The following is a 25,935-nucleotide window of genomic DNA, read 5'->3' as shown; positions in this document are numbered from 1 at the left end:
CAACAATCATCCATAACGATCCAAATGGGTACGAAAATGTGTCAAGACTGAAGAAAGCCGGTGGATTCATTTGATGGATCCAGAATTATGGCCTGAATTGTCCTTGGAAGAGAATTTTGTCAGGAACAGCAGATTGAGATGGAGAGAAATAGTCTGCAGTGAGAAAATTAAATCCAGTTAACTAAGCCATTATTTCACTTATCACCACCATCTCTCCCCATCATGTAGAATAAAGTTATTTGAGCCTCAAAAGAGACTTCCCTAATTCGTTACATTCATTTCTCTTGGCTCCAAGAAGGTGGGGAAGAGAACAATTATTTGAAAGATCAACAGGCAGGGGAAAACGATCTTCTAGACTGCCTTTGGGCACTGACCTTGCCTGGGACCTCTGCTGTGTTGCTGGAAGGCACGGAAGCTGAAATCAGACAATGGGGTTCAGAGAGGGCCCTTTGGGGAATAAACAAATGACTGATTTCACATTTCACTCACATTTTCAAATGAAACTTGGAAAGTGCCAGGGACCGTTGAGTGTTTATTTAATCACTATTTCTTTCTGGCAGATTAGAGGAGGAATTTTCCCAAATTAAAATGACTTGTGTGCCATCTGTTCTTTCAACAGGGAATTGGATGCCTCTCCATTGTAAATAAAAGGATGTCTTCTCCTTGCAACTGCTCAGGCAAGAATGAAGAAGTTCAGATGAGACTAACACAACAGTCTTTGTTTGCAGGGCTTGGCTTGGCTTGGTAAGCCTAAAGAAGGAAAAAAGTTTCCACCCAGAAACAAACAATAAAATCCATTCAATTTGAAGTAAGAAATCAGCAGTTAACAGCACTTCAGGAAAAGAAAGCAAGGGGTGTATGTAAAATGTCACAGATCTTTATCAACCTCTGGGAATAATGTTTTCATATCAAAGGAAGTAGATTCTTGTTTTCATTATTTTTTTAAAAGTGATCAAAATAGTCTTTTCCTTCCTTCCTTCCCTCCCTCCTCACTCACTCAGCCCCATTTCCTTTCTTCCTTCCCTCTTCTCACTCATCCCCATTTCCTTCCTTCCTCTCTCCCTCCTTTTCTTTTCCTCTTTGTTTTCCTTCTTTCATTGCAAGGTATGTGGCCTGGATTTGCATAACAGTTCTGTCTGTCCTGAGAATGGACGTTGTCTTACCTGAACGTGTCCTCATCCACCATGACTCGTTGGAGTATCCTGCGGCCAAAGGACGCCTTGGCTGAGTCAAAGGCGTCGATCCTGTAGTGGCGAATGAACGGGGACAGCGAAGACCAGGTCGCCACTCTGCAAATGTCTGCTACGGATGCTTGAGTAGCCCAGGCTGCGCTATGTGTAGAGTGGGGTAGGATCTTGCCAAGTAGTGGTCTGGAGTTCAGTTCATTCGCTAGCTCAATGCAGGCCTTGATCCATCTGCTGACCGTGGAAGCCGAGACCTTCTGGCCCATGGAAGCTGGGTTGAATGACACCAGGAGGGCTTCTGTGTGGCGAAAGCTTGCAGTCCTGCGTATATACAGTCGTAATGCTCGCCGGACGTCAAGGGTGTGCCAACGCTTCTCCCTGTGGTCCCGAGGCGATGGACAGAAATCCGGTAAGATGAGTTCCTGGGCCCTGTGAAGCAACGAGTTCACCTTTGGTATGAAGGCGGGATCCAGGCGTAGAATCACCGACGAATCTCGGAATATGCAAAGGTCCTTACGGATGGAAAGTGCCGCGATTTCCGAGACCCTCCGTGCCGAGGTGATGGCCAGGAGGAAGGTCACCTTGAAGGCCAGGTACTTGAGGGCAACAGATCCCAATGGCTCAAATGGAGGGCCCATCAGGGCCCGGAGTACCAGGGATAGATCCCAAGACGGGTAACGGTGCACCGTAGGAGGGCGTAGGTTCGTGGCCCCATGTAGGAAACCTTTAATGCATGCTACTTAGATGACATTCTGATCCTCTCATCACACAACCAAGCGGTCAGAGATTTGGAATTGGTCCTGGAAACGTTCCAAAGCCACGGCTTTACAATCCATTTCGAGAAGAGCCACTCAAATTCTCCACTTGGGGGCAGTGATAGACTCGATCAAGGGACAGGTTTTCTTGTCAACGGACAGAGTCCAGAGCATCCAAGATCTGGTTCAGCAGACACTGACAAGGAAGAAGGTTCCTCTTATTCATCTGTCCTGCCTCCTAGGAAAGATGGTCTCTTGCTTCGGCATTGTACCGTGGGCACGTAGACACTCAAGGGCGCTCCAATGGTTCCTCCTCCCCTTCCAACGTGGGTGGATGGATGCGTGTAGGTAGGCCTCTCAAAGGTCTACTGACTGGAGAAGGTCTCCTTGTCTCACCCCTGTCAAGATGGATTTGAGCGAGTGCATCTTGAACCTGCGGTATTGAACGGACCGGTTCAGACGTTTTAAGTTGAGGATGCCCCTCCAACCACCGGAGTTCTTTGGCACCAGGAAGAGGCTGGAATAGAACCCCGAACCTTGGTGATTCTGTGGGACCGGTTCTATGGCTCTGACCTCCAAGAGATGGGTCAGTTCCTGGGCCATTAGACCCTGAAGTTCGCTGGACTGCGGGATTGGGCATCTCATGAAGCGATGAGGTGGCGGACCTGAAAATTCGATGGATAGTCCAGATGAAGTTGTGCGCCTTACCCACGAGTCCAAGGTCGACCGGGACCACTCACATTGGAATAGGAGGAGTCTTCCGCCAATGGGGCCCCCGGCTTGGGAGTCACTTCCCCCTCCTGGTGGCTTTGGAACCGGCTCCACGGAATGGACGTTTGGACTGCTGGTTCCTGCCTCTGTCGCGGAACTGTTGTCTATCCTGGGCCCAGTTGCCGCCTTGGTAGTTAGAGCGGTGTGGAAAGGACCCCCTGGGCCCTGCGCCGGTACGAAAGGGCTGTTGTAGGGGGTAAGGTGAGTACCTCCTTTCCTGGTGACGGTGAGACGAAGGAAGTACTTTCCTTTTGTCCTTGTCTTCGACTAGGACTGGTTCAAGTGCCTCCCCAAAGAGATCAGGTGCCTTGTACGGGGCTGCGGCCAGCTTCCACTTAGCTTTGAGGTCTGCCTTCCAGGGGCGTAGCCAAAAAAGTCTCCTCGCCGTGACGGTGGAGGCTAAGGTTCTTGATGCGAACTTTGCCGAGTTTAGGGAGGCATCGGAGGCGTATTCGGTAGCAGCAAATATTTTATTTATGTCTTGCTGCAGTCTGGTGTCCTCCGGTGGAAGCCTCTCTTGCATCTGGCGGAGCCAGATGAGGGCCGCTCTGCTGAAGAAGGGCATGGCGGTAGAAGTTCTGATCGCCCAGGCTGCCTCCTGGTGTGCCTTGCGGAACGCCCACTCCGTCCTTTTGTCCTCTGCCTTAAGGCCATCTAGCGCGTCCGTGGAGATGACCGAGGCGGATGATAGAGACGTGACCGGCTGGTCAACTGCTGGAAGCGTTAGTAGGTCATCCAGTTCAGGAGCTGAACAATACAGTTTTTTTGTCCAAGCTACTGGGTGTTGTCAGGGAGGCTGGTTGTCCCCAGGAGTTCTGGATCACGTCAGTGAACAATTGTGGACAGGGTATACAGTCCTTTTCTGGTTTAGAGGATTTGAAGAGGGCATCGTGGGGCCCCGCTGTAGCAGGCGATGATGTCCTGACCTCCCCGGGCACTCCCAAGTTGGTCGTGAGGCGAGCTTTGTGCAGCAGCGACTTGAAGAAAGCCGGCCGGAACAGGCCAGTGAAGGCCGGTGAGTCTGGCATCAGTCCCTCGTCTTTTGAGAACTGCACGTCCTCCGGGCCCTCATCAGCCTGATCCGAGTCATCAGAAGAGGATTCTCATGCTTGATGCTAGTGCCACAAGGGTCGGTCCTCTCGCCTCTTCTGTTCAACATTTATGTGAAGCCGCTGGGTGAGATCATCCGTGGTTTTGGGGTGAAGTGTCACCTGTACGCTGATGATACTCAGCTGTACATCTCCACCCCAGACCACCCCAACGATGCCCTTGATGTGATGTCTCGCTGCCTGGAGGCCGTACGGGCCTGGATGGGGAGGAACAGGCTCAGACTCAACCCATCCAAGACCGAGTGGCTGTGGTTGCCGGCGTCCCGATATAGTCAGCAGGTGCCATCGCTGACTATTGGGGGTGAATCCCTGCCCCCCACAGAGAGGGCTCGCAATCTGGGTGTCCTCCTGGACGCACGGCTGTCTTTAGAAGAGCATATGACGGCCGTGGCCAGGGGGGCCTTTTATCAGGTTCGCCTGATCCGCCAGTTGCAGCCCTTTCTGGACCGGGATGCCTTGCGCACGGTCACTCATGCCCTTGTCACCTCCCGGCTGGACTATTGTAATGCTCTCTACATGGGGCTCCCCTTGAAGAGCACTCGGAGGCTCCAACTGGTCCAGAATGCGGCCGCGCGGGTGGTTATGGGCGCAACCCGCTGTGCCCGCGTGACACCCCTCCTGCGCGAGCTGCACTGGCTTCCGGTGGTCTTCCGGGTGCGATTCAAGGTGTTGGTTACCACCTTTAAAGCGCTCCATGGCACAGGACCCGGGTACCTTCAAGACCGTCTTCTGCCACCAATAGCCTCCCACCGACCAGTCCGTTCCCACAGAGAGGGTCTCCTCAGGGTGCCATCAGCCAAGTTATGTCGGCTGGCGACACCCAGGGGGAGGGCCTTCTCTGTGGGAGCCCCAGCCCTGTGGAATGAACTGCCCCCGGAAATACGCAAGATCTCTGACCTCCGGGTGTTCCGCTGCGCTTTGAAGACCTTGTTGTTCCGCCAGGCAGGGCTGTCAATATAATAATTTTAAATTGGGGTATTTTAAATTTTAGAGTTTTTAAAGCAGCCAAATCTATTTAATTATTTTAATTTTTAATTATTGTTGTGTCTTGTGTTTTAAACTGGCTGTACACCGCCCTGAGTCCTTCGGGAGAAGGGCGGTATAGAAATAAAATTATTATTATTATTATTATTATTATTGATGAGGCTGACTTTGGGGCTGGGGTTGATGCTGCATCCCTTGACCCGGGAACGGGTATGGGGGTGGTTGTGACGCCTGCTGCCAAGAACGAGGATAAAGTCGAAGAAAACATGGCTTGAAAGTCCAGTTGCGTAGCCGGCAAGGGCCCCCCCTGTGTTCCTGGTGAGATGAGTGCTGCCCCCGGTGGCGAGAGGGGCTCAGGCCTGACCGGGGTCGAGAGGGGAGGGCCGTTTGGCTGAGGGCCCGCCTGGGCTTGGGCCGGGGTTACTGGAGTCTGAGCCAGTTCCGTCGGGCTTGCGATGGCAGAGTCTGGCTCCCCTGGTGCGGGGGAAGTAGCTTCCCTGGCCAAGGACGTGGCCAGTGTCCTCTGTGCCTTGGCACACTGTCTTTCCAGCGCATTATGGCGTCTTAGTGCGTCCCTATCCTGGACAGGCTGCGCCTTGCTTGCCTTGGACTTTCGGCTGGAATGCCCAGACCTTTTGCTATTGCTCTTTTTGGCTGATTTGGCCCCCTTGCGAGGCAGGCTCAATTCCAGCTCCAGCTCCGATGAGGAGGAAGAGTCAGACATGGCTTGCCCCGATGGTAAAGAGCTGGCGATGCTGACAACCGTTGCTGAGAGCCCGGAGGTCTCACCAGCTGGTCACTGAATGAAGGCAACCCCAACGACTGGAACTGCTGGCCCCTAATCTCAGGGGAAGGTCAGTCAGGGAGAAGCCTCTTGCACCAAGATGGCGGCCCGAGGGTCCGTCAAGATGGCGGGCACCACGTGGCGCGAGGCTGGGGTGCCAGAAGATGTACTGGTGGCCCGAGGGTCCTACCAGATGCCGCACTGTGCACCCATCGCTTTAAGCCTTTCTGTAGTGTAGCGGCTGCTCTCTGCCTAATCCAGGTGATTTGTGCTCTGGCCGGGATCTCTGTGTTCCGGCGCTGCGGAGGCTGTCCCGCACCCGGGAGGTGAAGCCGGCTTGCTCCTTTTAAAAGCAAGGCGCCGGGCGATAGGGCGGTAGCGTGGGCGGCTTGAAGGTCCGTGCCCCCCCGCCCAGCTGATTAGCGCTGCCGGCTCTCACAGCGCCGATCCCAGCAACGAAAGATGAAAATAAACCCGGTAGAAAAGGAAGGTAATCAAAAATAAACCAAAAGCCTAATCGCCCCTAGGAAAGGGAAAGAGAAAAAAACTGAAGGTACAACTTAAAGGAGGAAAAATACCTTAGGATCCAGGAGCTCCCAAAAACATTTCAGCGTTTGCCAACAACTGAGCAAAGACTGGGGTATCATGTGATTGGGGGTGTGGCTGGGGCAGCCGGGAAAGGGGAAGTTCTTTTCTTAAAGCTACACTCAGTTGTTTGCCAAAGCTGAAGCATTTAACCCATTGATGGATAGTGGGAGCAGCGCACAGGAAAACTGTGGTGTCCTCATGCCACCAAACGTTAGCATACAAACAGATTTAATTGTGGATGTTGATGACTGATTACTTCCACGCTGTGCAAGAAGTCCACCTGGCTTATTAAACATAAATCACTGATCTAAACTGAAAGATACCCAGTTGAACACATTCATTAAGGTCTGTGTATTGAACACAAATGTAACATTAAGGTGATAGCAATGGCAAAACCAAAATGTCGGCAGGGATAATCCTGCCTTTTTAGGAAGATAACCCTGATATTAATCTTGTAGATTTCAGTGCTTCTAGAAACCATGTTTTTTCTGTTTTTTGCTATCAAACCATGGATATTATAATTTTAGAAGGATTTCAGCATTGTAACCAAACTATATCTGCAGATGTCTTGGCCAATATATAGCACTTAGCAATAGTACTTAGACTTATATACTGCTTTACACTGCTTTTCAGCCCTCTCTAAGCAGTTTACAGAGTCAGCCTATTGCCCCCAACAATCTGGGTCCTCATTATACCCACCTCAGAAGGATGGACGGCTGAGTCAACCTTGAGCCTGGTGGGATTTGAACTGCCAAATTGCAGGCAGCCAGCAGTAGTAAGCCTGCAATACTGCACTCTAGCCACTGTGCCACCAAGGCTCATAGAAGAAACCTTGCCCAATATATTAGAAGAAATCTACCATATTTAATTTCATCATGTCAATATGCTGGACTAACTGTTAATCCTCATATCCACACTTACCAGCTACTGAGGAAAGTCTACAGGTAGTCTTCAACTTATGACCACAACTGAGCCCAACATTTATGTTGTTAAGTGAGAAATTTTTGTTAAATGAGTATTGCCACATTTGTTAACTGCATCCTTGCAGTTGTTAAATTAGTAACACGGTTGTTAAGTGAATCTGGCTTCCCCATTGACTTTGCTTGTCAGAAGGTTGCAAAAGGGGATCCCCTGACCCTGGGACACTGCAACTGTCATAAATACGAGTCAGCTGTCAAGCATCTGAATGTAAATCACGTGACCATGGGGATGCTGCAAAGGTCGTAAGCGTGCAAAATGCTGTCACTTTTTTCAGTGCTCTTGTAAGTTCAAACGGTCACTAAATGAACTGTTGTAAGATGAGGACTACTTGTATTGTATTGCTATTATGCAGAGTTCAATAAACAATGATCGTTTCCTGGACCAAACCAAGTTCTACACAACGCTTCAGAGTTATAGAATCTCTAGGTTTTGTTGGCCAAGCTGAAGAGAAGCAGCTTGACAAAAACTTATCTAAATTATAATTGTTCATGGGTTGCCTTCAAGAAATGGCTCCTACTTTTACTGGTCTTCAGAATTTTTGTTTATGCTCATTTGGGTATCGATTTTAGCGGCCACAAAAGCTAAAATCTATGAAAAGCTCAAGTTTCTTTCGAGTCAATTTTTACCCTGGACTGTCCACCAAGTAATCTTGGCAGCAGTGTGGCTACTGCCTTCTTCCAGGATATTATTTTCACTTCCCACTCCATAAATTGAGCCAGACACAAATGCTAGGAACAATGATGATGAATACATACAACATTCTTCTCTTTCCAGCTTCTTAAGTCATGATCTAGCGTCTCTCTCTCTCTCTCTTTCTCTCTCTCTATCAGATCTGGCTGTTCCAAAACTCCTTGCAGATCCCCTGAGATTCTTCATTGTAAGCAGATGTTCTATTTGTTCAATCGCCTTCTACAACGAAGTCATCTGTCTTGAAAAAAAAATATATATGCTGTCAACAAATATTCTCCTAGGCTTGTTTTTGGAAAGTTGTTTCAAAGCGTGTAAAACACATCACCAGGACAAGACCCTTTGAATTCCCCATGGGAATGCTTCATATTTTTCCTCCACAATGCCTTCAGCCATATATTGATTCATCTGCTGTTAAATTCTTGTTTTGGTTCACGCCTCTCAAAAACTTTAACCATTATGGCTTTGTGGGACAGCTAGTCCAAGGTTATGGAAGGAAATAAACAAATAACTCTCAAAGAACTGTTTTCATAATATATAATTCCTATCCAGGTATTAAAACAATTTTTACTGAATAACAAAGTTGGAAAGAACCTTGGAGGTCTCCTAGTCCAACCCCCTGCTTAAGCATGAGAGCCTATAGCATTTGTCCAGTCTGTTCTTAAAACCCTCTACCCACAACTTTTTGAAGTAAGCTGTTCCACTTATTGATTAATCCGTTGATTAATGTCTGATTGGCTTTTGTAAACACAAAATTGTAGAACAGGAAGCCCTCTAAGACCATCAACTCCATCCCACCAACCCCCGTGCAGGAATCCAGATTAAAGAACTCCCTGATCTGTTTCAACAAATCCTACGAAGAGAAACCCTCTTGTAATTTTGATTTGAAGCATCAATTCATTTTGACTGGAATTACGATTCAAATAGTCAATTTCATCTTCCTAGGATGTACCATAACTGGTTGTACCCTACCTGGGTCTAAGTAAAATTTCTGTAATTAACGTTAAGAAAATATGATTTTGCTGGATCAAAACTACCTTACTTGATCCAGGATCTCATTTCCCAAGTAAACACATAGATGTTCTGGGATGTGTACGATCAGGATCCCCCCCCCCCAAAAAAAACACCTCCCCAAAACTATTTGTCACAATGCCCTTTGGTCATTATAATTGCTAATCCGTTGTGGATTTATTTGATTCAACTTGTTTCAAGTCTCATTCTCCACCAAATTGGTGGAATAAGCAGATTGGGGAATAAATTCTGCAAGAAAATTCCCTTGTTTGGCTTTGTTTTAGGGTTAATTGAAAAAATGGGAAGCCAAGGGAAGTGACAGAGTCTCAAACCTGTACCATAGACAACAACTTTACAGCCAAGAACATCACCCAGGAGATATTCCAAAATTCAACAAGGAACTGCCAAGATTGAACCACTTGGTTTCTTTCAAGCCTTATTGCTATTCAATTTGCCAATGAACTTTGGGGGGGTGGTTGAGAATTTGTGCACAGATTATGAGAGCCTGGAAATCATCAAGGTCATCACTGCAGGTGTTGGAGAGATGGACTGTTCCCACAAAAGAACGTCTATAATTGGACAATGTGATCACCCAGGGGTAGGGAGAAAGGGAAGCTATTGTTTTACTAGGTAAGCATTTGTGCGGGAAAACCAGAGCTGGTTTTGATTCTTCAGTACCCAAATGGTGTATCCAGTAAAGTTTTACTTTTGGGAATTCAAAGTTCCTGAGAGTGTTTACTTATTTTGGGTTCACTAGTTGGATCGTTGACAGGAATTTTGAATTGTTTCATCACCATGTCTGGGAAAGGACATTCCAAAAGCTTCAAGAAGCTTTCTTGCTTTGTGGGGGCTTATTTGGACTACTGAATGTGCCTACTTATTTTAGATGGAGCATTGTTTATTTATACCGGTAGTCTACATTTAATTCTACATTCAAGTGCTGAAGTAACTGTACCCTAATATTTCCCATTGGAATCTCTTGTATGAATTTTTTTTCCTTTTTCCAGATTGTTTATATTTTCATTTTTGTTAATTTTATTTTTTCTAAATTAAAGAAGTTCAACATCTTGCACAACCCAGAAAATGGATTAATTCAATAACCAAAAGAGCACTTTACGCAGATGCTGCACGAGGAGGGATAGTTAAATAACTGCAGTAGTCTAAATGCATCCGTTTCGCCTTTTTACATCCCTGTGAATGAAAAAGAGAACAAGAAGTTTCTTGCCCCTTAAAAGGGCTGTTTCATCCCTATCATACTCTTTGCAGCTTTTAGAGGTGAACATTTTTTTTTAATGATCTTCCACCCCTGATCACTTTCATAAAGAATTATGTCATGAAAGTTACTTAAGAGACGTAGATTGTAGTCATCTTTTATTGCAACTTTATGTTAAATTTATTTATTTACATATATACAGATTTAAGAAGCCCTTACGTCTTATCGTTTTGCTCCTGGTCTGCTTTTTCTTTTTCTGTTGTTCTTTTTATCTTCCTGGTTCAGATAAACAAAGGAAAACTTTTAAAAAACAAACAACTTAGGAAAATCTTTTTTTTTTTTTTTAATGAAGTCTACAGTTGATTTCACTGGTCTAGTCACACAGATTTTCATGCTGTCCTGATTCAGACATTATGCTAAGACAAGGGTTGGGTTTCCTATAGTGTGTAGAACATTAGACCTAAATTACCCTTCTCAGAGTTCAGAACAAGCCTAAGTATACCAGCACATCAGAATTATGTTGAAGTGTCTTCTTTAAAAGCTAACAGTCCCTGGTCTGCCATCCTTCGCTTCTGAAGACATTTTTGAGACCTTGCTGTGAGGACCTTAGCAGGCCAAGGAAGGGGCAGCTCTCCTCAGCTGAGTCTTTTTGCGGAAACTATCTATCCGAAACTCTAAGGAATCAGAAAAATTAAGGCCACTAAAACATTCCTATCACAACCTCCACCACTTTGTTCTGTTCTTCAGGATGATGGGATTCACAAAAAGCTGAATATTCCTCCCTGTTAAGGCACTTGGTGAAGATCATCAGCCTTTCCCTCCTCCATCCCCCCCCCACCCGCCCAGTAGCCCAAGATGCACCAATGTCATTGCTTGAAGTCAAAAATCCGGTTCCAGTAGTAGAGGAAGGCTGGCGAGTTGCTAGTCCCTATGATAACCAGCAGTAGCAAGTAGAGACTCATCATCACCGCAAAACGATGTTTGGAGAGCCACGATTGACTGGAAAGTCTAAAAGATAGAATAGAATAGAAATAGAATTAACAGCTTTGCTGGCTGAGGAAATCTGGGAGTTGAAGTCTTAAAGTTGCCAAGTTTGGAGACCCCTGTCTTAGAGGGACATGTCAAAAAGCTAGAAAAGTTCTGGATCCAAATACAGACTCTGATCCGGAGGAGTTTAAAAATTAATATAGTTGAAATCAGAGGTTTTTCTTTGAACAAACCTGCAGAGTTAGCCTGCAATTCTGCATTTTAACCATTGTGCCACCGTGGCTCCTCTAAGTATTAACTATTAACTTAGCTGCATGAGCATTTTATCACGTTTCTAATGCATCTGGCTTTTAGTTGCGGAGAAAATGGTGCAGAAGGAAGAATTTAAGGAGGAGATTGATTGTTTAATCAAACAGGAAACCTAGAAGTGACTGCAAGTAATCCTCATTTTACACCTGGTCACTTAGCAAGAATTTAAAGAAGAGAATGCTTGTTTAATCATAAAAGAAGATAATTAAAACCTAGAAGCGAGTACAGATAGCCTTGATTTATGATCGGCCACTTGGCAAGAATTTAGGGAAGAGATTGACTGTTTAATCAAATATAGGTAGTTCTTGACTTATGACTACAATTAAGCCCATTTCTGTTGCTAAACAAGAAAGCTGTTAAGTAAGTTTTGCCCCATTTTACGACCTTTCTTGCCACAGTGAATCACGGCAGTTGTTTAATAATAATAATAATAATAATAATAATAATAATAATAATAATAATAATAATAATAATGACTCGAGCAGCTGAGCTATTAACCAGCCTCAAAGGCTGTGAATCTCACTAAAGATTAACCAATAAATAATAATAATAATAATAATAATAATAATAATAATAATAATAATAATAATAATAATAATAATAATAATTTTATTTCTATACCGCCCTTCTCCCGAAGGACTCAGGGCGGTGTACAGCCTATTTAAAAACACAGAACAAAACAACAATTAAAATTTAAAATCATTAAATAATTAGGCTCCAATTAAAATCCCAGAAATTTAAAATACCCCAATTTAAAATCGTTATGTTAATAGCCCGGCCTGGCGGAACAACAGGGTCTTCAGTGCGCAGCGAAACACCCGGAGGTTGGAGATCTTACGTATTTCCGGGGGCAGTTCATTCCACAGGGCTGGGGCTCCCACAGAGAAGGCCCTCCCCCTGGGTGTCGCCAGCCGACATAACTTGGCCGATGGCACCCTGAGGAGACCCTCTCTGTGGGAGCGGACTGGTCGGTTGGAGGCTATTGGTGGCAGAAGTCGGTCTCGAAGGTACCTGGGTCCTATGCCATGGAGCGCTTTAAAGGTGGTAACCAACACCTTGAATCGCCAAAGGTGATCCCTATTTTTCTACTTCCATTTTTATGTGCTTTTGAACTGCTAGGTTGGCAGAAGCTGGGAAAAGTCACGGGAGCTCACCCTGTTACGTGGCACTAGGGATTCAAACCGCTGAACTGCCGCCCTTTCGAACGACAAGCTCAGCATCTTCGCCACAGAGCCACTGCGTCTCTTGTTAAATATGGTACTGCAGGTTAATTCTGCCAACTGACAGGTTCAATCCTGACTGACTGGCTCAAGGTTGACTCAGCCTTCCATCCTTCCGAGGTCAGTAAAATGAGGACCCAGATTTTTGATGGCCATATGCTGACTCTGTAAACCACTTAGAGAGGGCTGTAAAGCACTGCGAAGCGGTATGTAAGTCTTAAGTGCTATTGCTCTCTGCCTCTTTTGCCATGGCTCTTATGGTGGCTCTTTCCTGCTTTTCTGAATTTTTGAGCCATGATGACAGGAGAAGCTTCAGACATGCCCTGAAAGTTCTTCACTTCTAGGATAGTGAAGTCCACAAGGGGGAAGGAAGGGACACTCACCTTCGGTGCTGCCTCTGCGAATATATTAGCAAATATTTCACCCGTATCAGCTGGTTGTTTGTAACAACAAAATATTTCTGAGGGACATCACCCCCTTCGCTGTTCTTCACCCTGGCTCTCTTCCTGTCAATTTCTTTAGAGTCTGCAAAAAAAAAAAAAAAAAAGAAAGAAAGAAAGAAAGAAAGAAAGAAAGAAAGGAGCGTATGTGTGTAAGATTCTGTCTGAAACGGAGAAAAGAAACAGAGATTCTTGTATTGAAAGAATGGTTTGATTGAGGGCTGCCTTGCAAGTTAGGTAGAAGATGCAAAACTTTTGAAGAGCTTCAAAGAGCTTAATAGGAGGCTGTGGCTGAGCAGGGCATTGCAAAAGGAAAGGGAGGATGGGTCCCTGCCACACATACCCTCAGCACACAAACCTAAGGGAATGGGATAGGAAGGGAGGGGAGGGAGGGAGGCAGGAAGGAAAAGAGGAAAGGAAGGGAAGGGAAAGGGAAAGGAAGGATATGTCTATGCAGGCAGCAGGAATCTAGCTCAACCTTCCTTGTCAATGAGTTGTGGAAATCCCTAAAGGATTAAAGGATTTGGGGTTGAAGATCTTTGGGAGACCTTGGAGAACCGAGTTCTGGTTAAGCAATTGTAAGTTTACATGTAGCAAGAGTCACTTGCTCTCAGTGGGTAACAAGAAGGCCAGGTTCCTCAGACAAAGAGGCTGAGAAAGCAAGCCATCCATTTTGAATGGGAAGACTTGAACAGCCAGCAGTGAGTGCTAAAACTCAGTTGTCCCAATTCCATTAAGCGTGAAGTTATCCAGTACAGCAAATCAGGAAATCCAGGCAGTTCAAATGAATATAGAGATTTATGGCAAGATTAAGCTCTCTACAAGAACTTGAAATACTAACAGTCCAAGCAAATTGTTGATAGATAAGGAATTCAAGGCCAGCTAGACTCAGATCTCTTATGGGCGCGAAGGGACTTGAAACTGGTGACACATTTGATTCCTCCCTCGGGCTCAGCCTGGTCATCTCCTACAGATGTCACATTCCTGCCAGCTTCCCCATTGACTTTGCTTGTAGGAAGCCAGAAATGAAGGTCACGATCAAGTGACCCCTGGGATGTTTTAACCATTTTAAGCAGAAGGACCGGCCAATAAGTCCCTTTGTTCAGCACCACTGTACCTTTGAATGGTAGCTGAAGAACTAGTTACTGAAAAAAGACGATATGTACAATCAAGGGCTCCAAGTTGGGGGGGAAGAAAACCTTCTTTCCAAGACTCACCTTTTTTCTTCACTTGGCACTTGACATCGGGATGATCAATGACCTCGCAAACTGCGACACAGCTGAGAATCGGGCCCATCGAGCTTCGCTGCCAGCCTAGACTGTGTGGGCTGTAGAGGAGGGCCAGGCTTAAGTCGCTGGTCAGATAGGTGCCTTCCCCAAACAAGGAAGTCTGAAAAATACCAGAAAGATTGTTATCTCCTTGCCCAAAGAGGAATTCTACAGCTCATTCACTATTTTATTCCTGGATTATTATTTTTTTATATTCCGGTGACCATATGTCCTTTATTATATAGGACAGTCCTTATTTCAGAGAGCTTTTCCCATTTTTTTTTCTTGGTTTTGCTCTTGAAATTTTCCTTTGTAGAGCAAAGAGATAAATATAAACAATTATTTTTTTAAAAAAATCTCTTTCAGATTTGCCCCCTTTTCAGCAAGTGGGGAAATCCAGGAGATTGCAGACTGCAATCTTCACTTATCAGGTGGGCCTATTGCCCACCTATCTTAAAGAAATATTTGGCCCTTTTTCAGGAAGTGTGGGAATCCTGGAAATTCCAAATTGCTGGCCTGTTGGCCACCTTATTTATAGTAAGGACAAGAATTTAATATCCCACTCATCTGGAGTTCCCGGAGGTCTCTGCAGCAGAGACAAAGAGCAGCTCTTGAGACTGTATGAGGTTGTCAACCTTGCAAGGTAGTCCAAGAAGGAAGCACGCTTCTCAAGACTGACTCAAACCTTCACCTATATTCCACTTTTCTCACAGCTTGACAAAGAATTGGTGGGTGGGTTTGGAATGGAATGGAATGGAATGCAGGAGTGGGGGGGGGGGGGAGGCCTCTAAGCATCATTTTTTTTTTTTTTTTTTAAATTTGATTTATATGCCGCCCTTCTCCGGAGACTCAGGGCGGCTTACAGTGCGTTAAGCAATAGCCTTCATACTTTTGTATATTTATACAAAGTCAGCTTATTGCCCCCACAAACTGGGTCCTCATTTAACCTACCTTAGAAAGGATGGAAGGCTGAGTCAACCTTGAGCCTTGGAGAGATTCGAACCAGCAGTAAATTGGAGGCAGCTGTGTTAATAACAGGGTGCTTTAAACCACTGTAGTACCAAGGCTCTTGGTTCCGGTGAGATGTAACTCCCCCTCCTCAAGGACACCCAGAGGAGATGCCACAGCATGGCCGGCTGGTTCCCAAACCAAAATGAACAGAAGTGATTTGGTGGACATAATGGCCCGTGGAGAAAGGGGGAATGAACTATGCAAGCGTTGGCATGGGAAGCTCAGAACTGGTTTCTCTTTTTTTGTGCCAATGTGGATTTATTCAGTAAAGTTTACACTCTTGGTAATATAATGTCCCTGGATTTTCATTTTCTGGATTCGCCAGCTAGACAGTTGACAATGCCAAGGTGAACTAAGTCTACTTTATTGTAAGGTTACATTCACAGAATCTTGCAAATCTGAAAGTACATCTCTTCCTCCACCCCCAGCCTGGTCCCCTTTACAGTCCAAGAAAGTAGAGGGGGTTTCTTCTCGGATGCTTCCCCCCACCCCCGCCTATTCATTCTGTGGGCGAAGCTGCCTTTTATCTGACCATTCTTCTATGGAGCTTCCCCGTTTCCCAAGGTCATGCCCACATACCATTATATCTTTTCGAAGAGCCATCTGGTTTGCTAACATAGCAGAGAGGATGCTGCCCCAGAACCAGTGATGGTGTAGTGGTTAGAATGCAGTATTGCAGGCGGACTCTGCTCATTGCCAGGAGTTCGATTCTCACCAGGCTATTGCTCTAGAGCTATAGCTTTTGGACTGAGCGAGATCCACCTTCCTTAGTCTCCTCCTTGGATGCAAACCAAGCTCATTCCTTACCCTGTTCAAATGGCACTGCAACCCGTTGTGCATGATGGAATGGAAGTTCTCCAAGCGGCTCCCGTGGAAGGCATAAATGAGGTCTCTCCCCGCCTGAGTATCCTCAAATTTGGCATTCATTTCTTTGCAGTAGGTGATTTCAAACAGGAAGTCTGGCACCGGGACAGGCATGTTGGGAGCTCCCGTCAATTCCTGGATTTTCTCATACTTGAAGAACATCAAAATATAGGAATGTTATTTACATGGAAGATCTGTCTCTCTCTCTTGCTTTTAAGCCCTTTGAGCTTCAGGGTCTTCAGATTATACATGAAGGAAGGAGCCACAGATCTGTACCCCCTCATGAAAACTTGGGGGTGTCAATGGTTATTGGGGCCCTCAAGAAGAACATGTCATGGACTGATGGTCACAATAGGACAGCAACATCCTTTTTGGTTCCCTTGACACCTTGCTTGCAAGCCACCCGAGACTTTCAACTTTCAGCTGGCTTCCCCATTGACTTTGCTCGTGGGAAGCCAGCAGGAAGTTGCAAGGAAGTCCTCACTTAACCTGAACAACCGCAACCGAGACTGCAAGTTTTGCTGCCGCTAAGCAAGGCTTTTCAACTGCATCACTTGGTGATAGAAAATGTGATCCCAATTATTGTCATTAATGAGGCCTACTTGCAAATTCAAAGTGATTTGGTCACAACTCAAGCCTAGTGGGGGAAAAGCTACCCTAAGGAATTAAAGTAGGTTTGTTTAAATGTTTCAAAAAAAGGAACCATTCTGGAGCTGGCTCCACCCAGTGTTTTTTTTTCAACTGGGTTTTCCATTGCTCCAAATAGACTTTGACTTACAACAGTTTGTTTAGTGACACTGAAAATAGCGACTTATGATTTTTCACTCTTATGACTGTTGCAGAATCCCCATGGTCACGTGATTTACATTCGGATGCTTAACAACCGACTCATATTTATGACAGTTGCAGAGTAATGTGATCCCCTTTCGTGACCTTCTAACAAGCAAAGACAATGGGGGAGCCAGACTCACTTAACAGTGTGACTAATTTAACAACTGCAGGGATTCACTTAACAACGATAGCAATAAAAGTGATAAAAAGGGGCAAAAGTCACTTAACAAATTTCTCACTTAATTATTTATTCATTTATTTAGAAGATTTATATGGCTGCCATCTCACTCTGTGACTCTAGGCAGCTTACAAAGAGAAAAACTTAATATAAATAACAATTGTGGTCGTAAGTTGAGGACTACCTGTACTGTAGGTAAAGGTAAAGCCTTCCCTGTCCAGCCATGTCCAATTCTAGGACATGGTGCTTATCTCTGTTTCTTAGTCAAGGGAGCCAGCATTGATACTTCTGTGGTCATATGGCCAAGCATGACTATATGCCAAGGTGCATGGAACACTCTTACCTTCCCAACGAAATGGTACCAATTTATCTACTCGCATTTGCATGCTTTCTAACTGCTAGGAGCTGAGGCAAGAACGGGAGGCTCAACCCATCATGCGGTACTCAGGTCTCGAACTGCCAACCTTCCAGTCGACAAACCCAGCACCTTAAGTACTAGGTCACCCTTCTATAGTAGTTGGACACGAATCCAAAGCCAAGCTAAGCATTTTGTTTCAAGCCTAACTGTTTAAGACGATCCTAGCTCAGTTTTTTGCAGGAAATCCAAGAGTTTCTTCATTCTGCAGAGCTCGGGTCTTGAACGCAGGCTGTCAGCTTCCCAGCTGACAAACTCAGGGTCTTTAACTGCTGAGCCATCAACCCCCTCCAAATATTGTATTCTAAGGGAAAAGACTGACAGTCTGGCTTTCTGGACCATTACAAAGGAGCACTTTTGGCCCTTCCTTTCTATTGCATTTTTCTTCATTGCCCCCAAATCTTGACAGGACTCTCCTTTTAAAATCAACACTATGCAAATCTTTTTGCTATTGTCTCTGCAACTGGCGCTGATGGCTACAGCCCATTCCCACGGCTTAATTTTTAACTAAATCCTAAAGGCAACATATGTTTTTGGGGGTGGGGTTTTTTGTTTCTTTGAAAAATAAAATAGTGAGAAACAACAACCAACTCAACTCTTCCCAGATGAATTTTCAGTTCTCAAAACAGCCTTTGATTTGACTTAAACTTTGAGTTGGGTCTTTCTTCCATCCAGGAAAATTCTCACCTTGTTTTTGTTGGTGGAGTGGATGCACCAGGCTTTAGAGGACAGGATCCAATGGAGCAGCTCCAGAGTTCTTTGGTCAGGATTTTGGGGAGAATCCAAGAGTTCTTGCAAGCTCCCTAATGCACTTGTATCTGCAAGCTGAGAGAGGAACACAGGAAAAAGATGGGTAGAGCTTTTCCACATAATCTCACACTCTAACAACCCTCCAGTGGTTCAAAAAAGAATGCAGCTTTGAAACATAAAGTGAGCCAAGCTCAGCTCCTGGGCTCAACTTCACAAGCAAATTGAGATAGTTCTCTGGGTTTTTTTGTAAATTGGGAATTTGAATTAAAAACTTTGGACGCTTACAATGGTTGCCAAGAGAATTGTCTGGATTTGCTCATAATGCTCTATGTTTCAATTTAGGAGTAAGAAATTACTATTTTTTTGCTGTAAAATTTTAATGTTATACATAAATATTTCAAGATAAGGGAAAGGGAAAATCTGGGAGGGAGGGAATCAAAAAAGAAAAAGGTTGAAAATGACAAAAAAGGAGAGGAGGGGAGAGGAGAGGAGGACTAGAGAAATGAGGAGAAACGAGGACAGGATTGACTTCTAACCTTTTTCAGTACAGATAACTATATAATAAAATAATCTCTTACACAAAGATACAACAAAAGACACAGAAACTTCATGTAAAAATATGCAGATTAAACAATCCTAATAACATTAAAAACAGGGGTGTCAAATGGATTCATTTGTCTGAAATGATATAGGATCTCCTGCTTGAGCAGGGGGCTGGACTAGAAGACCTCCAAGGTCCCTTCCCAGCTTCTATTCTGATTTTTTTTATTTTAGGGTCGGATCCGGCTCTTGGGGCTGTCCTGGAAAATGTAAAATGCCGGCCAGTGTGCTTCGGCCTAGTCTACCCATTGCGAAGAGGAAACCTCAGGCCAGCCTGGCTTCGGCCTAGTTTATCTACCCATTGCAAAGAGGAAATGTGTCAGCAGTTTGAGAAGTGGTGTGAAGCTGGCCACGCCCAAATAGTCAGCCACACCCCCCCAGGTCAAATACAGTCCTGATGCAACGGCCCTCAATGAAGTTGAGTTTGACACCCCTGATTAAAAATATATAGAAAAAAACCCTCTTACTCTAAAGTTTAAACATAAAGTATTGTGAGCTTCATGAGCAAATCCAGACAATTCTCTTGGCAAATTTATGGAAGGGGATCTACACTGCCAATTCCTCAGCTTTTTGCTTTCAATTCCCCATCTAAACCCCTGCCCTGGTATTCTGTGGCAGTTTCCCATCCAAAAGTCCTGTAGAGATTCAACAGCAAGAGATGTTGTAGCAGATGAAATATTTAGATTAAATAAATATATTAAAAAGAGTTACCAGAGGAGAAGCATGAAAGATTCACCAAAAAGTTAATAAAGAGTTGAAATTCTAAAAAGGGCAAGAGATTTGAAACTGTGTTAATGAAAAAAGCCAATGCAAATTATATCTGATTCTTTTAAAAAAGCAAACATTTTAAACCAACTTTATGGTAGTTCTAAAAACTGTCTATAATTCCCTTTCTCTTGCCTTCCACCCTTTCAAATGTGGTTGTCTGCAAATTCATTCTTTTTATACCATTTTCAATATGTAAAATCAGTTGTCTTGTAAATAACTTATAAAGAAAAAAAGTTTGTAAATACCAAATTTGTGGCTGTTAATGTTCATTTTTTAATGTTCATTAAAATTGTTTTGTTTTGTTCATTTAGTTTAAACAGTTTTAACAAGGAGTATTAAAAGAGAAATTCTGCTTGTATGTTTAAACAAATAAATCATTGTTTTACAAAATGAAAAGAATAAAAAAAGGGCAAGAGATGATGGATAGATATAGAATATTTTTAAACAGGGTTATTTTAAGTGTTAGAAAAAAGAAGTAGAAAGTAGAAATTGGGAAAATAGTATTATGTATACTGAAATATAATAGAACGCATTATAATTACTATATATACACAATTGTTAGAAGTTGAAAGATTATGATTATGTATATTTAAATGGTAGTATCATTATCAGAATTGTATGCAAAATACAGTATATTGACCCAGACAATACACTGTTCATCAAGCACTTTTGGATGTTAAAGAAAAAATTATAAATAAAACTATTTTTTTAAAAAACAGCCCTTGCTTTAGTTGTAGTGTTAAGCCACTACAACCTCAACTTACAACCATTCCTTTAGGGACCAAAGTCACTACAGCACCGAAAAAAGTGACTGAAGACCATTTTTCAGAGTTACAACTCTTGCAGTATTTCCATGGTGATCAAAATTCAGACACTTGGCAACTGACTCATGTTTACTATGGTTGCAGTGACTTGGGGTGACATGTTCACCTTTTGTGGCCTTCTGACAAGCAAATATATGTGGGTACATGATTTTGTATTTATTTATTTATTTATCTTGTCATGTTTATGTTTATATTAGAGGTGGAGACCCTTTGAGACCTATATACAACGTAATTTCATTTTAATGCATGCAGATTAGTGTACATTCAAAGTGACAATAATATTATTCTAAGTCAAATCGAATGAGGAAGCCAGATTCACTCAACATCCGTGTTACTAACTTGAAAACAGCAGTGGTTCACATAAAACGGTGGCAAGAAAAGTCGTCAAAATGGGGCAAAACTAATTTATTAGCTGTCTTGCTTAGCAAAGACTGCTGGAAATGTTCAGCTCAATTGTAGTCTTAATCAAGAACTACTTATGTAGAATTTATTTAGGGAAGCACAGAGATTGTGTTTTGTTAACCCAACTTTTGAGTTCCAAGCATTGTTGGAATGCAAGAATTATTTCTCTTCCCATCTGTCAAATAGGGAACACGGTGACTCCGCGGTTGAAAAGGTTGCACAGTGCCAATTAAATTAACACCTGCATCTGAAAGGGGCTTCCGTATCGGTTCAACCATCTGAGCTGGGCTCTTCTGACAAAATGGGAACAAAGAAATCCTTGGCTCTCTTCCAAGCAGCAGGCCCAACAATTTCCTTGGAAGGCCATTCAAATCATTACTTAAAAGATGAAGGTTGGCTGGCAGAGGTTCAAGGATACGGCTCTTTGGTAAACTAGTTTGGCTACTTGTTCTTGGAAAGGTGTTAATGAGAACGGAGAGAAGCAACTGGAAGCTTCAAGCTGTTTAGGGCCCCACACATCAGTCCCCAGATTCAAATTGTGCACACACACACCCCCCCACTTCTGTCCATCACAAAGGCTTCCCAGCCAGCCCTTTCTCAGTGGGAAGAATTGCTGACATCTTGCATTGTTACTACACTGCACCCTGTTTGGCCTCAGGCAAGCGGGCAGGTTTCTGACATCAGATGATCCAAATTTCAACACTCTGATCTCTGATCACCACCTAAAATCAGACCCCCTAACTACGTAGCAGCCTATTTGTGGCACTTTCATAACTACAGGCAATCCACAATTTATAACCACAACTGAGCCCAACATTTATGTCATTACGTGAGACAGTTGTTGAGCTTTGTCCATTTTAAAACCTGTCTTGCCACCGTTAAGTGAATCTCCATAGTGACACGGTTGTTAAATGAATCAGGGTTTCCCATTAACTTTGCCTGTCAGAAGGTCGCAAAAGATGAAGACATGATCCCAGGACACTGAAATCGTCATAAAAATGAACCAGTTGCCAAGCGTCCAAGTTTTGATCACGTGACCAGGGAGATGCTGCAAGAGTTGTAAGTGTGAAAAATGGTCATAAGTCACTTTTTTTCGGTGATGTTGTAGCTTCGAACTGTCACTAAATGCACTGTTGTAAGTCGAGGACAGTTAGTCAACTTACAACTATTTGTTCAGCAATCGTTCAAATTTACCACGGCACTGAAAAAAAATGACATGACCAGTCCTTAAAGTTATGACCATGCAGCATCCCATCCCCATAGTCGTGTGATCAAAATTGAGGTACAGTACTTGCCAAACAGCATGTATTTATGATGATTGCAGCATCCTGGAATCTTGTGGTCACCATTGCAAACTTATATATTTATACAAGCGGAATACCTGTGCTCTGCTACGAAGCTATGTGATTGGGCTTGATAAATCGACACAGCTTGAAAATTAATGAGTAGTTACAATCGGCCTCTCCTCTCCCATTCTCTCCCTCAGCCTTGCCCCACAGAAGCCTCCCCATCTTATCCCCTGCTTGCTGCTGTGAAAGTAAAACTGAAACTGAAACTCCTCTCCTCTGCTTGTGTTTTGCATTTGGAACAGATTTCTTTTCAGGTGGGGAGGGGGAGTAGAACTCCTTAGCATCAGAGTGTGTTAATAATAATATAGAAAATACTAATGCTCTGATGGTCATTTCGAAAAATCCTTTCTTAGTGAGCACCTAGAAGCCAAGAGGAACATAGGTGGCAAATTTCAAGTTTGTAGGCTTTACGGTTCTGGAGATTTTGTGATGATGTGTGAGTGGTTATTTCACTTTTATATATATAGATTTATTTATCTTTCAAATTTATTGGCCGCTCGTCTTACCACAGGTAACTCTTGATTTCCAACAAGCAAATTCATGAACAGCTGTGAAAGATATAATTTGGGTGGGAATATTCCCATTATTTAGTAACTGGATGGGCCAAGATTTATTTTAGCAATTGCCTTAATTTTATCCCAGGTTTCCTCTTTCTGCAGCTTCTTTGGCCACCTATGTTTTGGCTTGGGAGAAAAAAAGAAAACGCTACAAAGAAAGGAATGACCTTCCATGGGAGTTTTTCAATTGTGGTGTCACCATTGCCAGTAAAGATGACACAATATCTGGAAAAAAAAAAATTTTTTTTAAATTTGATTTATATGCCACCCTTCTCCGGAGACTCAGGGCGGCTTACAATGTGCTCAGCAAAATTGGGGAAGGATCTCCTGTTTCTTGAGAAATTCAAAAAAGGTGTCCACCCAATTTCTCTAACCCGCAAATCTGGTGGAGAATTTCAAAATAAATGAGCTGCAGGTGAACTACCCTATAAAGCCCATGAGAAATACAAGTCTCTGCTTTCCACAGACAGGGAATAAAAAAATCTGCATTTCTTCCATGCTGTTCACCAGATTTCCCCATCCTCAATTTCTACCAGGCTGTAAAACATTAACCCTGACCATGAGCAGAATTCCCAGTCCTAACCCACCAGAACAGGGAGGCAAGGAATATTGCACGTCCCTGCTCCTAAGGAAGTACATCTGGCGGGACCCAGAAGAAGTCCAATCTTTTCCAGAAGAGACTGGGCTGCCATTTGTCAGAAATGATGTAGGGTCTCCTGCCTGAGCGGAGCGTTGGACTAGATGACCTATAAGGTCTTTTTCAACTCTGTTAATCTTTGACACCCACTTTGACACCTGAAGACTGGACCCACCATTTTGCAAGGCCCCGAAGATCTGGTTTTGCCAATAGGCCTGGGGAGCCAGAGTGGGATGGAGCCCATCAAGTGACTTGTTGATTGACTGATGGTTGTCGCCAAAGAGGTGGAGATGAGGAGTTACTGCTTTTTATTGTTATTTATATTACGTTTTTCCACTTTGTAAGCTGCCCAGAGTAACCGAGAGTGAGTGGGCGGCCATATAAATTTTCTAAATAAATGAATAAATAAATTTCAGAGGTTCAGTGTAGGGCTCAGCAAGCATGCAAGAAACCACCTTTCCGGCTATGATCGATAAAAATGGCCATTTTGGAATCAGCTGGATCTTGTTAACTCAACCCCTGCCTCCTGCCAGCCTAGACTGGGCCATTGGGACCCATACCTGCCCCTGTCTCTTGCTCAGAAGACCAACAGTTCTGTGAGGGATGAGTTGCACCTTCCTACTCTTCAGGACCCCTCCCCATCCGTGCCTCCCACCCACTGACTCTGCCTGCCAGGGTGGGGGGCAACTCACCAGAGCCTCAAAATCTTTACTGTCGCCCGAGGAGTAGTGTCCTGGGAACGGCCGGAGGACAGAGTCCCTCTTGTAGCTTTGCAAGGCAGAAGCAAAAAGGCTGCATTTCAGGTCAGCGGCCAAGAGGTCCTTCTGGATGATCTCTTGCACCCTTTCTGCAGTGGGGGCAGCATCTTCGTGGCTTGGTGCTGGCATCCCCAGGAGGCCCTGCGGAGGAGGAGGGGGAGAGGGACAAGGAGGAGGAGAAGGGGGTCAGCACAGAAGGCAGGCTGCATTTAGGGCCCCCTCCCCACCCCACCGGCTCTCTCAATTCCTGGCAAATAGATGGGGAAAAAATGGAGGTAGTGACAGATTTTATTTTTCTGGGCTCCAAGATCACTGCACATGGGAGCTACAGCAAAGAAATTAAAAGATGCTTGCTCCTGGGAAGGAAAGCCATGGCAAAGTCAGACAGCACACTAAAAAGCAGTGCTGTGGAGTGAAGTCGAGGAGTCAGAGGAAATTTTGTGTACCTGGAGTCGGAGTCGGAAGTACAAAAAACTGAGGAGTCGGAGTCGGAACATTTATCTCCCAACTCCACAGCCCTGCTAAAAAGCAGAGACATCAGCCTGCCAACAAACGTGCGTATAGTCAAGGCTATGGTTCTCCCAGTTGCAATGCATGGTTGAGAAAGTTGGACCATAAGGAAGGCTGAGCATCAAAAAATCGAGGCCTTTGAACTCTGGTGCTGGAGAAGACTCCTGCGAGTCCCTTGGACTGCAAGGCGATCAAACCGGTCAGTCCTAGAGGAGATCAACCCTGACCTTTTTAGAAGGCCAGATCCTGAAGATGAAACTCAAATACTTTGGCCACCTAATGAGAAGGAAGGACTCCCTGGAGAAGAGCCTAATGCTGGGAACGATGGAGGGCAAAAGAAGACGGGGACGACAGAGAATGAGGTGGCTGGATGGAGTCACTGAAGCAGTCGGTGTGAGCTTAAATGGACTCCAGAGGATGGTGGAGGACAGGAAGGCCTGGAGGAATGCTGTCCATGGGGTCTCGATGGGTCAGACACAACTTTGCAACTTACAACAATAACCACCCGACTCCAGCGATGGGGATGGGTGGGTGGGTGGGCAGCCCAGCCCTTTTCCGACACTTCCTGGACCCACCAAAGAAATCCCTCCTGGTCCATGCTTAAGCACACCAGCCTGCCTACCGTCCCAATGTTTTCTTTTATTCGTATCCATTTCATGTATTTATAATTATGCTTACACTTGTATTTATCATCAAATACATGCTTGATGAAAAATACAAATAAATAAAATAAAAATAAAAATATCAGACAACTGACAAGTTTTTATCCCCCCTCCCACCCCCTCCCCATTAGCACAATCTAACAGAGGCTCCTCCTTCTTTCTATGAAAATGCCAACCGACAGGTTGGTATTCAACAGGTAAGGCTGTGCCCTGCCGCCTCTAACCGTCATCCGTTGCTGGGGGGCGGGGGGGGCTATCAGTATCTGAAGGGTTCTCTCCCTCTCAGCTCTGCAAGACCTACACCCTCGAGAGCAGGAAGAAATCCAACCGGTCGAGTCTCTCTATCAGATACGTCTCTCTTCCCCTGACGGAACTTCTGCCAGTCGGTGGCTGAACTCACGGGCTGCCTGCCGGGGGTCCTTGTCCCCTTCTTGAGGGCCGGGGGGGGGTCTCCTCTCTCCCACCCCCCAAACTCCGGTCTACCTCACAGCCTCCGCCCGGGGTTGCTCCGAGTTCGAAGAGGTTGAC

The 25,935-nt window shown here is 44.6% G+C and overlaps 1 protein-coding gene across 4 annotated transcripts; it reads right to left on the bottom strand.

Moving 5' to 3' along the window:
• Positions 1-7,917: 7,917 nt before the first annotated feature.
• Positions 7,918-25,935, bottom strand: PARP16 (poly(ADP-ribose) polymerase family member 16). 4 transcript variants are annotated; one of them, XR_011601036.1, is made up of 9 exons: positions 25,891-25,935; positions 24,170-24,376; positions 18,278-18,415; positions 16,110-16,316; positions 14,241-14,412; positions 12,967-13,108; positions 10,929-11,075; positions 10,287-10,343; positions 7,918-8,084 (listed from the first exon to the last, which is right to left on the bottom strand). XR_011601036.1 is itself a non-coding variant. In XM_070953588.1 (8 exons), the coding sequence occupies exons 1-7, from the start codon at positions 25,635-25,637 to the stop codon at positions 10,934-10,936; spliced, it is 1,014 nt and encodes a 337-aa protein (XP_070809689.1). In that variant the 5' UTR covers positions 25,638-25,694; the 3' UTR covers positions 10,229-10,343; positions 10,929-10,933. The 4 variants fall into 4 exon arrangements, 1 of the variants encoding a protein (XP_070809689.1); XR_011601034.1 differs by lacking the exon at positions 25,891-25,935 and adding an exon at positions 25,632-25,694; XR_011601035.1 differs by lacking the exon at positions 25,891-25,935 and adding an exon at positions 25,632-25,694 and having other exon boundaries at positions 7,918-8,080.

The sequence above is a fragment of the Pituophis catenifer genome, unplaced genomic scaffold, assembly GCF_029215685.1.
Source record: "Pituophis catenifer annectens isolate HBS135680 unplaced genomic scaffold, rPitCat1.0.hap2 SCAF_14, whole genome shotgun sequence".
Taxonomy (NCBI): domain Eukaryota; kingdom Metazoa; phylum Chordata; class Lepidosauria; order Squamata; family Colubridae; genus Pituophis; species Pituophis catenifer.
The sequence above is the reverse complement of the archived record's forward strand: the minus strand, read 5'-3'. Positions and strand labels throughout refer to the sequence as shown.